General features: G+C 34.5%; 1 protein-coding gene across 1 annotated transcript; it reads right to left on the bottom strand.

Annotated features, from left to right (window-relative positions):
* Window positions 1-805: 805 nt before the first annotated feature.
* LOC139846615 (protein POLLEN DEFECTIVE IN GUIDANCE 1-like) lies at window positions 806-8547 on the bottom strand. The gene is made up of 11 exons (XM_071836091.1): window positions 7665-8547; window positions 6747-6898; window positions 5606-5709; window positions 5011-5099; window positions 4827-4900; window positions 4052-4202; window positions 3741-3908; window positions 3562-3659; window positions 3013-3135; window positions 2370-2438; window positions 806-1392 (listed from the first exon to the last, which is right to left on the bottom strand). The coding sequence occupies exons 1-11, from the start codon at window positions 8386-8388 to the stop codon at window positions 1192-1194; spliced, it is 1953 nt and encodes a 650-aa protein (XP_071692192.1). The 5' UTR covers window positions 8389-8547; the 3' UTR covers window positions 806-1191.
* Window positions 8548-14087: the final 5540 nt, after the last annotated feature.

Here is a 14087-nt window from a genome sequence, read left to right as displayed (position 1 = left end):
TGAATAGTACTATTTAATATTTCATTTTTCACACACCCAACCCCCTAACTTTCATTAAAATACAAATCGAAACCCCCCCCCCCAATTTTATAGTACTATTTAATATTTCATTTTTCACACACCCAACTCCCTAACTTTCATTAAAATACAAATCGAAAACCCCCCCCCCATTTTATACCTATATTCTAAAATATTATTTATCTCATCACTAACACTAAAAATATTGAATAATAACACTCACCGCGCTACTACACGCTACTACTGTGCTACTTTTTTTTTTGTCTCAAACGATAAAAAAACAACTTTCATAAAAGGAACAAATATTTTTTTTTACAAAATAGATCAACCAACTTTTTTTAAAAAAAAAAAAAAACTCGAACGCTAAAAGAAGCAACTTTCACAAAGGAACGACCCTTCAATGTTAGATGTCGAAATATTTTTTTTTTACAAAATAGATCAACATTTTTTTTTTTAACTCGCATTCAAAACGGAACCCGGCGCGAAGCGAGGGCTCCACAGCTAGTTCAACCTATTGAACCGGTTGGAACCGGTTCAGATTCAGGAACTGGATCCTGGTTCTTGTCAGAAATAGTTTGCGGTTCTCGGATGAGTTTTTTTTCCATTCGGGGTTTTTTTTTTTTTTTTCTTGCATCTCTGAGTGGCAGAGAATGGAGACGCTTCTTCAACACTATCATGACCATTTCTGTAACAAACCTAACATGAAAATTCACTTAACAAACCAAACAAAACCAGCTATGATCGGCTTTTCAGATCCAGCAAAGACATAACAAATTTTTCTTCAAAATATATGTAAATATATAATGCACAAAAGGAACAAAAGATGTGAATTTTCTGTAGCGTTTTTACTTTAACGAATCACTAAACACCATAATATACTAGTTATACCTTTTTCCTCAAACTCAAAATTGAGATTCAACAATCACTATCCACCATAATTTAGTTTCTATTAGTTGGGGGAAAAAAGGTACAAGTGATGTATACTTTCTACGGTAACAGCCTCTCATACTTATTGACCAACACTCATAAGCAGACGCTTACAGATGATTCCTTATAATCAACCAACAGAGACATTGGTCGACGTTCTCATTTGATGTTTCTTATACTTGTTGGTATCAATGTGGTCTCAACTTTTGAGCTTAAGTGACTGAAAATTATGTACTTGGTAATAAGCTAATCTGAGTGCAGTTTTCTCCTTTGACACCTTTTAATATACCAAGTAGCATGTTTATGAAGTCCCATACCTATCATGACTTTCAAAGTTGTGAGCATCACAAAGCTCATAACCGACAACATAAATATCCACACAAGTCTCCATAAAATAGGTCCGCAGGGAAGATGTGCAGCGTAAACTGGACTCAACACTCGAATAACCTGAAATAACAATATTTCAAAAGAATTGCATTAAAATAGCATGACCAAAAATATTGGGCTATCTGAAGTTGACCCCTTACGAAGGAAAAACCACATACATGTACTAAAATATGAGTCGATTTGTGTTATGTTTATCTCAAACGGGCAAGGAAAAAAGAATGATACCGAGAAGTAACTAACAAGGAAACCAGTCTAATGGATCAATAAGTGCCGCTTAACTGCATATAACTATCTAGCTGATAAGGAACCAACACTGATGCAGTCCAGCCCACGGATAGACAGCCCAAAATATGGAAAGTGTATACAAGGAGGGGACCAGGACACGTCGGAAAGAAGGATTTATGCATTTTACTTTCTATTATAATAAATAGTGGTGATGGTGATGGTGATGGTGATGCATGTTTTTAATTTCTGCTACTTGTTATTCGGTTCTTGAGCTTGGGCAGGGAGAGAATCCATAGTGTGGATCTCCTCTGAAGTTATTTGTACTTCACCAATTTCCAATTCATTAATAAAAATCAATCCTTCCATTAATTCCAGTATTCATCATCTCTATCATTTACAGCTCATGATTATCATATACCTATCACTTGCTTTAGTAGAAACTTATGTTACCATTGTAATAATGTAGTTTTTGTAATCAAACTTCAGCACATATTTAATACGGAGTACAAAAATATTCATGACAAATAATGAAAAACGATCAAAAGAGTCAGCCTGGACCAACTAGTTTTGACCAGTTACCCGAACGGCCCCAAAGCCATGAATATATTGCCACCTCTAGCTAAATGGCATGATACATCCTAACTCGGTTTCTTATAATTTGCCTTACTGCCTCTATATATTTGCAAAATGGCGAGTGTTATGATGTAAATTCTAAGTATTAATTCATATTTTACATGGGTCTTCGGTAAGGAGGTCAGCAGGGAATAACAAAATATTGATAATTAATATTTAATAATTATATTATTACTTACCACACAAGCTGGTGCCACAGGAACAAAAGTTAGTGTTTTCTTCGGATTCTCTGGCTCTATGTTTTGAGTCTGTAAAAATAATCAGCATATAAAGAAGATTGTATCCATGAGTGACAAGTACCAACAGATTAAATGCTAATAAAAATTAAGTAAATGAAAATGTAAACACGCTATACAAGAACGGAGCTTTCATAACGCAAATAATAATCCTTAATCTCTAAATTCTCGCAAAATGCTTATAGGCTGTGTTTTTGTAGGACTTAGTTAGCTTGTTCTTTGTTTTGATGATAATACAGTGTACTTTCTAAAAAGAACAATAATTATCTATCTTTAATTTCTTTTCCTATAATCATCAATATACAATACATCCTATGATATAAATAGTATGCACAAAACCAAGATGGTCTATATTATCTATTGAAAAAATATTACGCATATGAGCAGAAAAATAGATAAAGTTGAGCATGCATTGAGACATGCCTACTAAATTTGCAAATGGCTAATCAAAAAGGTAACAGGAAAAGAAAAAAGATGAAGAAAAGAAGCGACACGGCCTATAATGCAAGATCCAGCCATAGTCATGATGACAAAATGTGAGCTTTTCTAAGAGTATGAAAATTAAAAATCAATTAACAAAAGTTACCTGCTTGCAAAGGTCTTCAAGAAACTCAGAATATACAATCGGCTTTATTTCATTAAATTTAGCAACAAAAGAATGTTTGATGATATCAATCATCAATTCACATATATAAACCACAAGAGCATTCTGCATCGGAAAAAGAGAAGCATTAAGAGACAGTACTGCAGTCAGAGATGTTTGGTCGATTTTGTAACTTTGTAAGGCGAATATTATAGCGGTTAACGACATATCATAAGTATGAAAGAGGTCCATTTTTATCTAATAACTTGATTCCAAAATAAAATAGCAAGTTGTCTAAAGAAAATAGCAAGAAGAAATCCAAACGAGAAAAACTAGCTCTCAGATTAATACATTAAAAATGTTTAATATCCATATGAAAGTTCTTAAATTTGGTTCTATGAGTTTTGGTACTAGCATTCGGCAATTTTCACATTAGTTAACATAACGTAATTCGACACAGACTCATTTTTTAGTTGAACTGATTAGCAATTTAGATAATTAAGTTACATAAACAAAATTAGATAATATAAACAAATTAGATAATTAACTTACATAAACAAAATTCTCAAACCACGGACCTTCAGCTTCCAAGATATTCTGAGCCAAGACAAAAATGAGAAAGGAAGCAATATGGAACCTCTCTACAGAATCTGACAATCGGTGCATTAAACTTATTATTAGTAATAATAATTATAAACAAAAGCAAGTGAAGAAGATGTCTAGAGACTCACCAAAATATACCAGACTTTGTATGTTATCCTTGCTAAAACGTTTGAAAACGTTGCTTTTTATCTCTGAAAAATTGTTTGAGACGAGCAAAGCAAACAATGCATTGTTGTGGGCAACTATACACGTCGAGAGAGTGATGGCCTGAGCTAATAAAATGAATGAATGAATAAGTGCAATATGTTAAGGGAACAAGATCATAATAATTGGAGATGAAAAAAAAAAAGAAATCAACACTAAAAGTATATTCCATTAAGGCAATGCAAAGTATCCAAAAAAATACATAGATATATAAACAATTGACATAAAAGGATATTTGACGAAGTCACAGCCAAAATTTCATCGGAGATGAACCTCCATAGCCAATGTCTCATTTTTTCTGGTGAAGAATTTGCTAAACCATCAGCCGTATTGAATAGTGTTTGCAACACATCTCCACCGAAATTTTGGCATAATTTATCGAATATCTGTAGATAACGACAATATTTACATTAGTTAGTAGAAGGTCTACATTAAATGCATCTTTTACTATGTTTTCAAGTTGTAATTCTTCCAAAAAGATTCTTACGATAATTGAATGTCGACTATCGCATCTTGCAAATATACACTAGTTTCCATGAAGAAAGAATTCTGTGCTTCCTGATAAACTACTACGCCCTTATTATGAACTAATTATGATTAGAACTAATGCTTATCATTTGACAGTTGTTGTGTCTCTTTAAGCGATTTGTCAAACTTGATATTTATGATTGTTTTGTTTAAATCATTTCACATGAAAGATATATATGTTAAGAACTTCGTTTTATCCACAACTCTATAAGCCCTTATAAATTCATGTTATTCACATACCATTAAAATATAGTAAGCTGCCTACTGTAGTGCCATTAATGTTAATGTAATAGTGTGCTTTTCAGCCAAGTTCATATAACCACAATTTCAAGTGTATATGTTATGTTACCTACTTTTTGCATAACACCCATCAGGTACTCGTGTACAAATTACACTACACATTGGAAATTAGAATACTTAGAATATTAACAATGAGATTTGGGAGATATAACCCACATATGTAATAAAAAACATGTCCTTACCTCCAGTACATTATAAACCACGTAGAGTTTAATAGTTCCCTGGCCACGAATCATGTGATAAATCAAGCTGATATCTAGCAATGAACATAAGAGAAAAACAATGTAATCCAAAATCAATCAGCAATGAACAAGACAAAAGCCTAAACTGAAAGAATTGATTAAGGAATAGATTCCCTTACTAAACCTGTTTGTTGTAATAGAATTACTCCAGAAGCCAGCATAAGAAAACAACCCAGGTCACACAGCTCTGCTGCTGAAAGCATCTTCAACTGTCTGTCAAAAAACATATAAAGTAGTCTTGTATCAGATTGAACTTTTTATACATTTCAAAATTATATGTGTAATTAGCTACTCAAATTTTAGTTTGAATTTATATTAACATGTTGCCAACTTTAATTTTGAAGGGTATTGACCGACTATGACAAACAGACAAACAAATCCGATTTTGACCCATTAACTGATGTCGGCCGATTAATTAAACGGAGTTTGGAAGATTAGACTCGCCAGTTCTTCAATAGAAGTAATCGGGGATTAATCCAGAGTAATCGGGGATTTTTACAAGGATCTCGCCTACTAAACATTCCTCCTTGGCATCACAAAAGCTTATAGCATTGTAAGGACTTGATGGATCCCAAGCATCTAATGTTTGCAGCAGTGTAAAAGATTATAGTTCAATGGCACAAAAGCATGACCCAATAGATGCTAATAACCTAATTTGATATCCAGTAATGGAGTAAATACTCACACAAATTCACCTTTTGGGTGGTAACAGAATATACCTTGTTTTAAGAAGCTTCCAAGAGGATGTGACAAGTCTAATTGGCATGATGGTTAACAGAGACAAGAAAGAATCCAAGCAGACAAAGAAGCCGACAATTATGAGCTGCAAAACAATTGTCATCAATATTCCAAATTACTTATAGGAATCCACACACTATCATCATTGCAAGAGGAATGGATGAAAATTACACGTATGCCATAATGTAGCATTCCCATTACAGCATGTTAAACAAATAATAAAATAAGTTAACAAAACAAACAGGACTTCTGCCTAAAAGCCTTTGCGGCTGTGATAACTCACAAAATATATACAAAATCAATTAACTATTAAAACCCTAAACATTAACTATATATAGGCCAGACAAAATACATGAACCAAAATAATACGGAGTAACTCGCGAAAACCCAAAGTGCTCCATATTTTTGACCAAATAATTTTAAAACCCAATTTTCGCAAGCCCAGCTTGACCCGATCCTACATCATCATATGCAGAGGTTCATATGCAGGACACGTGATATAACCAAGGTTGCAAAAATCACTACCCGAGGAGTACTCGGTCGAGACTTTTGAAAGAGCCATCGGCAACTCAGGGAGTAATCAAAGTTTGACTTTGACCGCTTTCGACTGATTAAGCTGAGTGATCTTGAGTGATCTTGAGTGATCACCGAGTAATCCCCATTGACCAATGGTTAACTGATTTTTAACTGATTTTAGACAAATTCTAATTGATTAGATCGGACATCTCCAGAAACAGAGTATTCCCCGAGTCTTTCTGAGTTCCGAGAACACTGGATATAACAAACATAGTTGTCATCTGAATACCCGTGTCTATTACAGATCATATGTATAAGAGAGACCATGAAAGAGACAACCGCTCATGAACACCTAACTATGAATGTCATACATGTCTTCCATTATGTATTTTCATTTAGATTCAAAAGACACCTACTAGCCATGATATATACTGCAGGAAATATTTGGCATCCTTAAGCTATATTCTAATTTTAACAACCAAAAAAGGTAATAATCATTTGATAATGGGGAAAAATTATCATGACAAAAGAGAATATAAGTCCATGCACATGGTGATGAATATAATTATGATGTTACCGAATAAAAATAAGAACGAGGTAAATTACCAATTCACAACGCCATGGCATGCGGAATATAGTATCATATACTCTCTCACGGTCTTTCTCATTGGCAAGGGTTGTTGTTGTCCTTAACGAATTTCCACCATGCATTTCTTCCATCAAGTATTTAACTGGAGACGTTTCCAACAGAAAGTTGTCTGACAGAAATATACCAGCACAAATAATGAGATGAAGATAAGCTACTACTGTTTGGTGGTTTCAAAATTTAAGTGTCAGAACACATACATACATACATACATACATATGTTCACAAAAGTAATAACAATGGTAAAAAATATTGTGTTAAACCTACACGTTATTAACAACAATGCCACTCGTAAACAGTAAACAAATCCTAGAATGTAGACAGCCTGGTCACAACCTCTATCAGAAGCCAAGAAATAACAAACACGAACAGACATATATTTCCTCGAGTTCTGAAAGTACATAATCTGACATAGACAAACTATATTTTAGCCTTCTAGGAACTTTTTAAGCTTGTATACCATCACCTAGACAAACATAAAGTTGAAGGCTAACGCTTTAGACAGATAACTAGAACAAAAATATGTCAATCTACTATTGAAGCCTAAGACACAATGTGATAGCCAACAGTACTAAAATTAGTCGATATTAAAACTGAATATATGATGGAAGCACTTTACCATCAATGTTCAGCTATAAACTGCATAAAGGTTCAAAACTGTGATATCCAATTTTGATACAAATTTAAGTTTCTAATTCATACTATCTTCTTTCAACTTGACTTGTAATGCCACAAAAGGCAAAAGGGAAAGGCCAAGTTTGGTTCTTTATGCATTAAATCAACTTATCAACCATAACCTCAGATAAAAACATTTACATATAATCATATTATTAGAAATAAACAATAGTTATAGAGATAAAACTGAAGAAATTGCTCACGATTTGGATCTTTATCAGCGATCAAACGTTTCCAATCAAGTGACTGCTCCTTATCAAGCATCCTACTACCAACATGATGTCCATTCACATTCATCTCAGCCGTCTGTTTCATCATTAATTCCGTATCGAATTCCTTTCCAGAAAAACTCCCATTCCTACTTTTACTACTACAGCTGGTATCATCAACCTCCTTCACATTCTCATCAATCCGAAACATCATCATCCCCTGATCCTCGCCTAAACTACTACACACACTACTACTCCTTTGCCTCAACTCGTGTGTTTCCCTAACCGAACTACTCACCGGATAAACTCGTTTCTCCTCAGGCGGCACATACACTTCCTCATACACCACCGCCGTCTCCGTCATCATCGCCGCAATACCACAACAATTATTACTATTACTATTAATAATTAATCTATCAGATTTAAAATTAGAATCAGTACTACTAGAGCTAGGGTTAGGGTTACCCGAAGTATTTAAATTGATATTGTGATTAACGAAATCACGAAGCTTTTCTTCATCATTGTTAGGTTTAATTTTTCTCTTCTTTTTGTGTTTTCGTTTCCTTCTAGGTTTTGTGTTGACGAGAGGTTCGGTTTGAACGGAATCGGATCTGAGTAGGGAAGGCCGATCATCATCGTCGTCGTCGTCGAAAAAGGAATCGGTGGTGGTTAAAACGTCGAAGGAGAGTTTACGGCCACCGGATCTCAGGTCCGACATTGGTGGTTTTAGAGTGGTGTGAATCCAAAGAGTGATCAGAAGAATTTAGAGTAGATAGCAAGTGTTTGAGATGATCATCATGATAATAGAATTGGAATTGGAACTGAAATTGGATTTCGATAAAAGACAAGTGTTTGATAAAACTATTACTGGAAGAGATTTTTTACTTACGTTTTCAGCTTTGATTGGTGATCGGAAATCATAAATGCGACAGATATCATTTTAATTTTAATTTTAATTTTAATTAATTAATTAATTAATAACTTATTAATTACTTGTTAATTAGGAAAAATTACTCAGTTTATCCTTAATGTTTATCTCATACTGCATATTCGTGGTTTATTTAGTTGTTACTAAGTTAATTACCAAAATAACAATCGAAAAAAATCTGAGTTAAATTTAGTCATATATCATGCATGTGAAAGTAGTTTCAATACTTCATCATTCTCCTTCATCATTTTCATCTTCGTCCTTACCAAACACATGAACTCTAATTCTTCTTCAAGTTCCTTCAAACTCAAATCAAATTCCCCACCAACCTCTAACGGTAATGCTTCTATTGTACGCAGTGGTGATGCACTCCACTTATAGGTTTAACATTTCAGAAACAATATACACGCGTTCAGTAACAATTCTAAACCAATACACTTTTAACTCTACATAACTAATAACTAATAACTAACAGATTATTTTAATAAATCATCAAATCATTCGAACATACCTTAGAAACAATATTTAAGTAAAAACTTAACTCCCTCACTTAACAGTGGTTTGTAGAACTTGAGATGATCATAGAGGTGTGTGGGAATGATGGTGGACACGCAATTTTTTGCAGGAAAGCTTTATCGTCACAGTACTTACTATAGAGCCAGTATACCTGAATGTGGGATGTTAACACATATTTCCTTAACAGTACTTACTATAGAGCCAGTATACCCGAATGTGAGATGTTAACACCTATTTCTTTATGAGGTAAGGCTTAGTGTGTCAACAAGATACTAGAAGTAATCTAGCTTTAGGAGAGCGGAGTGTTGCCGATTGATTTTTACCCTCGGGAAATAATCCCTGCAGACCCGGTTCACAAGTGTAGAAGCTTGTGGGGTGGCTTAATCAAGCTGTCGTCCGTAGAGCGTAAGAGTGCTAGCCGGATGACTTCCAGTGAGAGAAAGTAGAGAGAGAAAGAGAAGTGAAGTCTCAGCTCTCAAAGTTATCAGAATATCTGAACTGTGTAAAATGACGACCCAAAGGGTCTATTTATAGTGTCAGATCCACCAGATTGCTTGGGGACACGTGTCAGATGATGATATGTTCTGTTACTTGTGATCTGAAATTTACGCTGAAGGTGGCGTTCTCCGGCCAGGGCTTACGCGCTAGGCGGCCAGGGCTTACGCATGACGAAGCAGCCTGTACAGCAGAGAACGCTGAACGGAAAACTTCACAGAACTGTTGTTTCCAGCCTTCCTGATGCTACTTTTATGCAACCATTATGCCTTTTATGTGTGTATACGATAGGATACACCATTAAGTCCCCACAGTTTAATGACTTAAGCATTTGAAGAATGATTAAGTCGTTAAACTTTTGAAAACGCATGCCAAACCAGCCTATTCATTGCCCACTTGCATCGGGGAAAACGTTTTAGGCATTAAATGCTGACGAATTTTACTGACGCTGTTATGATTAGTTTTTTACGGCTGAGATCATCCACGCTCCTCCAGCTGTAAAAAGTGTTATTTCGTACCCCACGTTCAAACTCACCCCTACACGTGTCTTAATCGTGGCCATAAAAATTGCATCGATGAAATCCTATAAAAACCGTCATAACCCTGTTACCATCACTTTTTTACTTTTGCCAAGATCTAAAAAGCATATTTCTCCCCCAAATCTTCATCGCCTTCTTCAATCTTCAACTTTTTAAGGTTTACCGTCTTCCAAGGTCAGTACACTTCATCTTACTGCTATTTTCTTCTTATTGATATCTTTTACTGTATTATCATGGCTTCTACACGTAGTACTGGCCAAGAGCATGCTAAGCCTTCTTCGTCAAATACCGCTGACATTCCAGAAGTTAGCATGATGGCTTCATCATTGACAAATGAATATTTAGATGGCTTAAAGATTGCCTTCCGCCATCTCAATCAATACAACCCTGTTCTTCCTACCAACAAACAAACTGCTGACAACCCTCCTGAGGGAAAAATTACTTTATACGCTTTACAAATTACCCACGGCAACCTCCGTGTTCCCCTTACTAACTCTCTTCTTCGCCTTCTTAGATATTATAGGGCCTGTCTTAGTCAGATGCATCCCCATGGCCTTCAAAAAATCATCCTTTTTTAAATGTACTGCAATGCTATTAATATAAAGCCTCGCATTAAAGTTTTTATCTCTTTGTTTAGAATTCGCACAATTAGTGACTGCTGGCTTACTATTGATAGTAATAAAAATACTCATTTTGTTGGTACGAATAGAGTTTCAAATTTGAAGGACTGGAAAAGTCCATTTTTCTTTGTTGATGAAACTGTTATTCCGGAGGAATATTCCGTTGTCCGGGAATGGGGTGCTATTGATGCTGGCATAGGAAAGGGTGTTAAGATTTCTCCCGCAGAGCAGCGGATAGTAAATAGCTTGAAAGAGCTCCGCCTTCCGCCCAGATCTTATGAAAGGTATGAGGGAATTCTTGTGCTGTGCAAAGTGAGTCAAGAATGGCCAAGCAATTCTGTGCTAGTACTTCGTGAGAAAAACCAGGGTAGGATGTGATATGATCATCCTATTATATATATATATATATATATATATATATATATATATATATATATATATATATATATATATATATATATATATATATATATATATATATATTTGTGTCTATTGTTTGTCATGTTTACTTATATTGCTGTTCATGTTTTATTTTTGCAGCCAACGCCGTGATGCAGGTTCGTTCTGCTCTTTCATCCGTTGATCTTGATGATGATGTAGAGATCACTGCTCGTGACAAAACTGCTGAAGAGATAGAGGCGGAGAGAGTTGCGGCTGAAGCTAAAGCTGCTGCTAATGCTGCTGCTGCTGAAAAGGGAGAAGAAATTGCTGTGAGCAGCTCAGACAGTGAATCCGAGTCTGATCATACAGACACTGAGCGGACAGCGGATGATACCACCACCGCCGATCAACAAACATCAGGGTCATTTGACATCACGGGTGAAACTAACCCCACTCCTCCTCCAACCCAAAAGACAAGAAAGAAGAGCATAGGCTCTAAAAGGGCGAAGAGTACAGAGGAGGGCAAAAAGCATAAACGCAGGAGAAGTATGTCCATTCTGTGCTTTCTTGAAAATGCACATGTTTTTGCTTACAACCATTATGTTTGTTCATAATGCTAATTTGTTCTTGTTAGTGATTTTAGCAGAATCGGATGATAGCCAAGGGAAGGCTACGGAGGGCGGTGAACGGGTGCCGGAGGAAAATCTTGAAAGTGAAGGAGAGAAGGGCCTGAAAACTCCTGATCCAAACTTTACTCCATTCGAGGAATCTGAATTTCATGAAGATAGGCCAGAAGGCAACTCTGCTTATCATTCTCCTCCTCCTAATATCACTAACCCAGCTATCACATCCTCCAATGTTCAAGAGCCAACTCTTCCTGCTCATGTGAGGGCATTGCAGGCCATCATTGCAAACCCTGCTGAAAGGACCGGTCCTAATCCTCCCGGACGAAGTCTTCAACAGTTGGTCCCATTGCGATGATCGGCTCCAAATAATATCTTTAATTTGAGCTAACGCACAGCGGAAGACTTAATTCGTACCTGAGAATAACATGCTTTAAAATGTCAACATAAAGTTGGTGAGATATATAGGTTTGATGCTAGCAGCGTTATAACTATGGACCACAAGATTTAAAGTTTATACATAATACACTCCTCGTGTATAGAAAAGACGTTGAGCACTTGGTAACCATACTTAACTAAAAGTCACAGCAGCATACTCTTAAATAAACCCTACACCGTACCAAGTGTAGTAACGAGAACGAAGTACTGTGCAACCGTTAAATGCTGGTCGTCCAGCCCGGTTGGGGATGTCAGCCCGATAGATCTATCAACAGGATTCGCGTTTACGCTCCTCACGTAATTAGCAGTTACCAAGTATAAAGAGATATGCCATGGTACAACTCAACGTAGAATTTATTTTTGATCACTTGTGTCCATAACGTAAATCATTCATAAAAACAGCGCATGTATTCTCAGCTCAAAAATATTTAGAGTTTAAAAGGGACTATATACTCACCATACTGTATTTTGTAGTAAAAATACATATAACATCATTGATCAAGTATAAGGTTGGCCTCGGATTCACGAACCTATATCATTTGTTTATTTATCAATACACATAATTATAATCGAATAAATTTATATATAATAATTTATAAGTTATATTAATAACTTATATTTTTCATATATTTATTTTATATATTTAAATTAAATGAAAATATTAATTTTGTTATGTTATATATATTTAATACATTTTTATATATTTAAATGTATATATATATCTTTTATTTGTTAAATTTTGTATAGATACTAAAATAATATAAAAATAATAATAATCCTATTAATGATAAAAATTATGATATTAATAATAATACTTGTAAAAATATTAATTTTCCTGTTTATGAGAGTTATTAATGATTTACTAACAATAATAATTTTATTAAGAATGATAGCATAAAAATATAATAATATTACTATTAATAATACATTTGTTTAGTAATAAAATAATTATACCAATAGTTACAAAATTGATACTAATACTATTATTAATGAGATTAATGACAACTTATATTATTGTAATAATAATAATAATAATAATAATAATAATAATAATAATAATAATAATAATAATAATAATAATAATAATAATAATAATAATAATAATAATAATAATAATAATAATAAATCAATAAGACTACCTTAAAGGTTTTTCCAAAAATAAATGACATTGACGGGGCTTGAACCCGCGACCTCTCGAGCAATCCCCAACATACCTCTAACCAACAAACCAATAGTGTCTTTCTTTTAGTAATTCGATTGAGTGAATATTTATTATTAACGAACCAGTTTTATTTTCATCAAACTTCTATCATCATCATCAACTTATAATTATCATTATCACCATATCTTACGGTCATAATCATCATTGTCTTATTAATAATCAGACGCCTTCTACTAGCAATATATGAGGAAGCCCAAAACTAAACTAGTGCAAAATGCAAATCCATATAACACCCTAGTGATCCATAACAACCGTCCCAAATATTTAATAGCTCATATGGCCCAAAACTCTATTCGATTAAATCCTGGATTTTTGAAATCAGATTGTATCAGTGTAAACGGACAGACAATATCATCGTGGCCCCCAGCTTATAAAATCATGACCCACATAATTAATTATAATTGAGATAACAGATGCGAACAATCAAGACCCGGTTCTTGTGCTCACTTTAATGGAGTGGTTTCTTTTTTTTTTTTTTAAAGTAATATCACACAACAAATACAAGTGGTACTTTATATCAAGTGGGATTAGATTATTCCTTTCCTGCTTCCTTTAAACTGACCGAACTATATTACACATGATATTATTTATATGTCTTATTTACTTGGATCGTGGGATTGTGGTAAACGGTTTCAAACGCAGCAAGCAACAAAGT

Source organism: Rutidosis leptorrhynchoides, chromosome 5 (assembly GCF_046630445.1).
Source record: "Rutidosis leptorrhynchoides isolate AG116_Rl617_1_P2 chromosome 5, CSIRO_AGI_Rlap_v1, whole genome shotgun sequence".
Lineage (NCBI taxonomy): Eukaryota > Viridiplantae > Streptophyta > Magnoliopsida > Asterales > Asteraceae > Rutidosis > Rutidosis leptorrhynchoides.
Note: the sequence above shows the minus strand (reverse complement) of the source record. Positions and strands in the feature narration are given on the sequence as shown.

Excerpts from the sequence above, each read along its gene's own strand:
- LOC139846615 (XM_071836091.1), bottom strand. The coding sequence starts at position 8,388 with ATGTCGGACCTGAGATCCGGTGGCCGTAAACTCTCCTTCGACGTTTTA. Across the intron at positions 6,899-7,664 it reads CGCTGATAAAGATCCAAATC|ACAACTTTCTGTTGGAAACG; the intron begins GTGAGCAATTTC and ends TATTTCTGTCAG. Across the intron at positions 3,660-3,740 it reads ACAAAGTCTGGTATATTTTG|ATTCTGTAGAGAGGTTCCAT; the intron begins GTGAGTCTCTAG and ends ACCGATTGTCAG.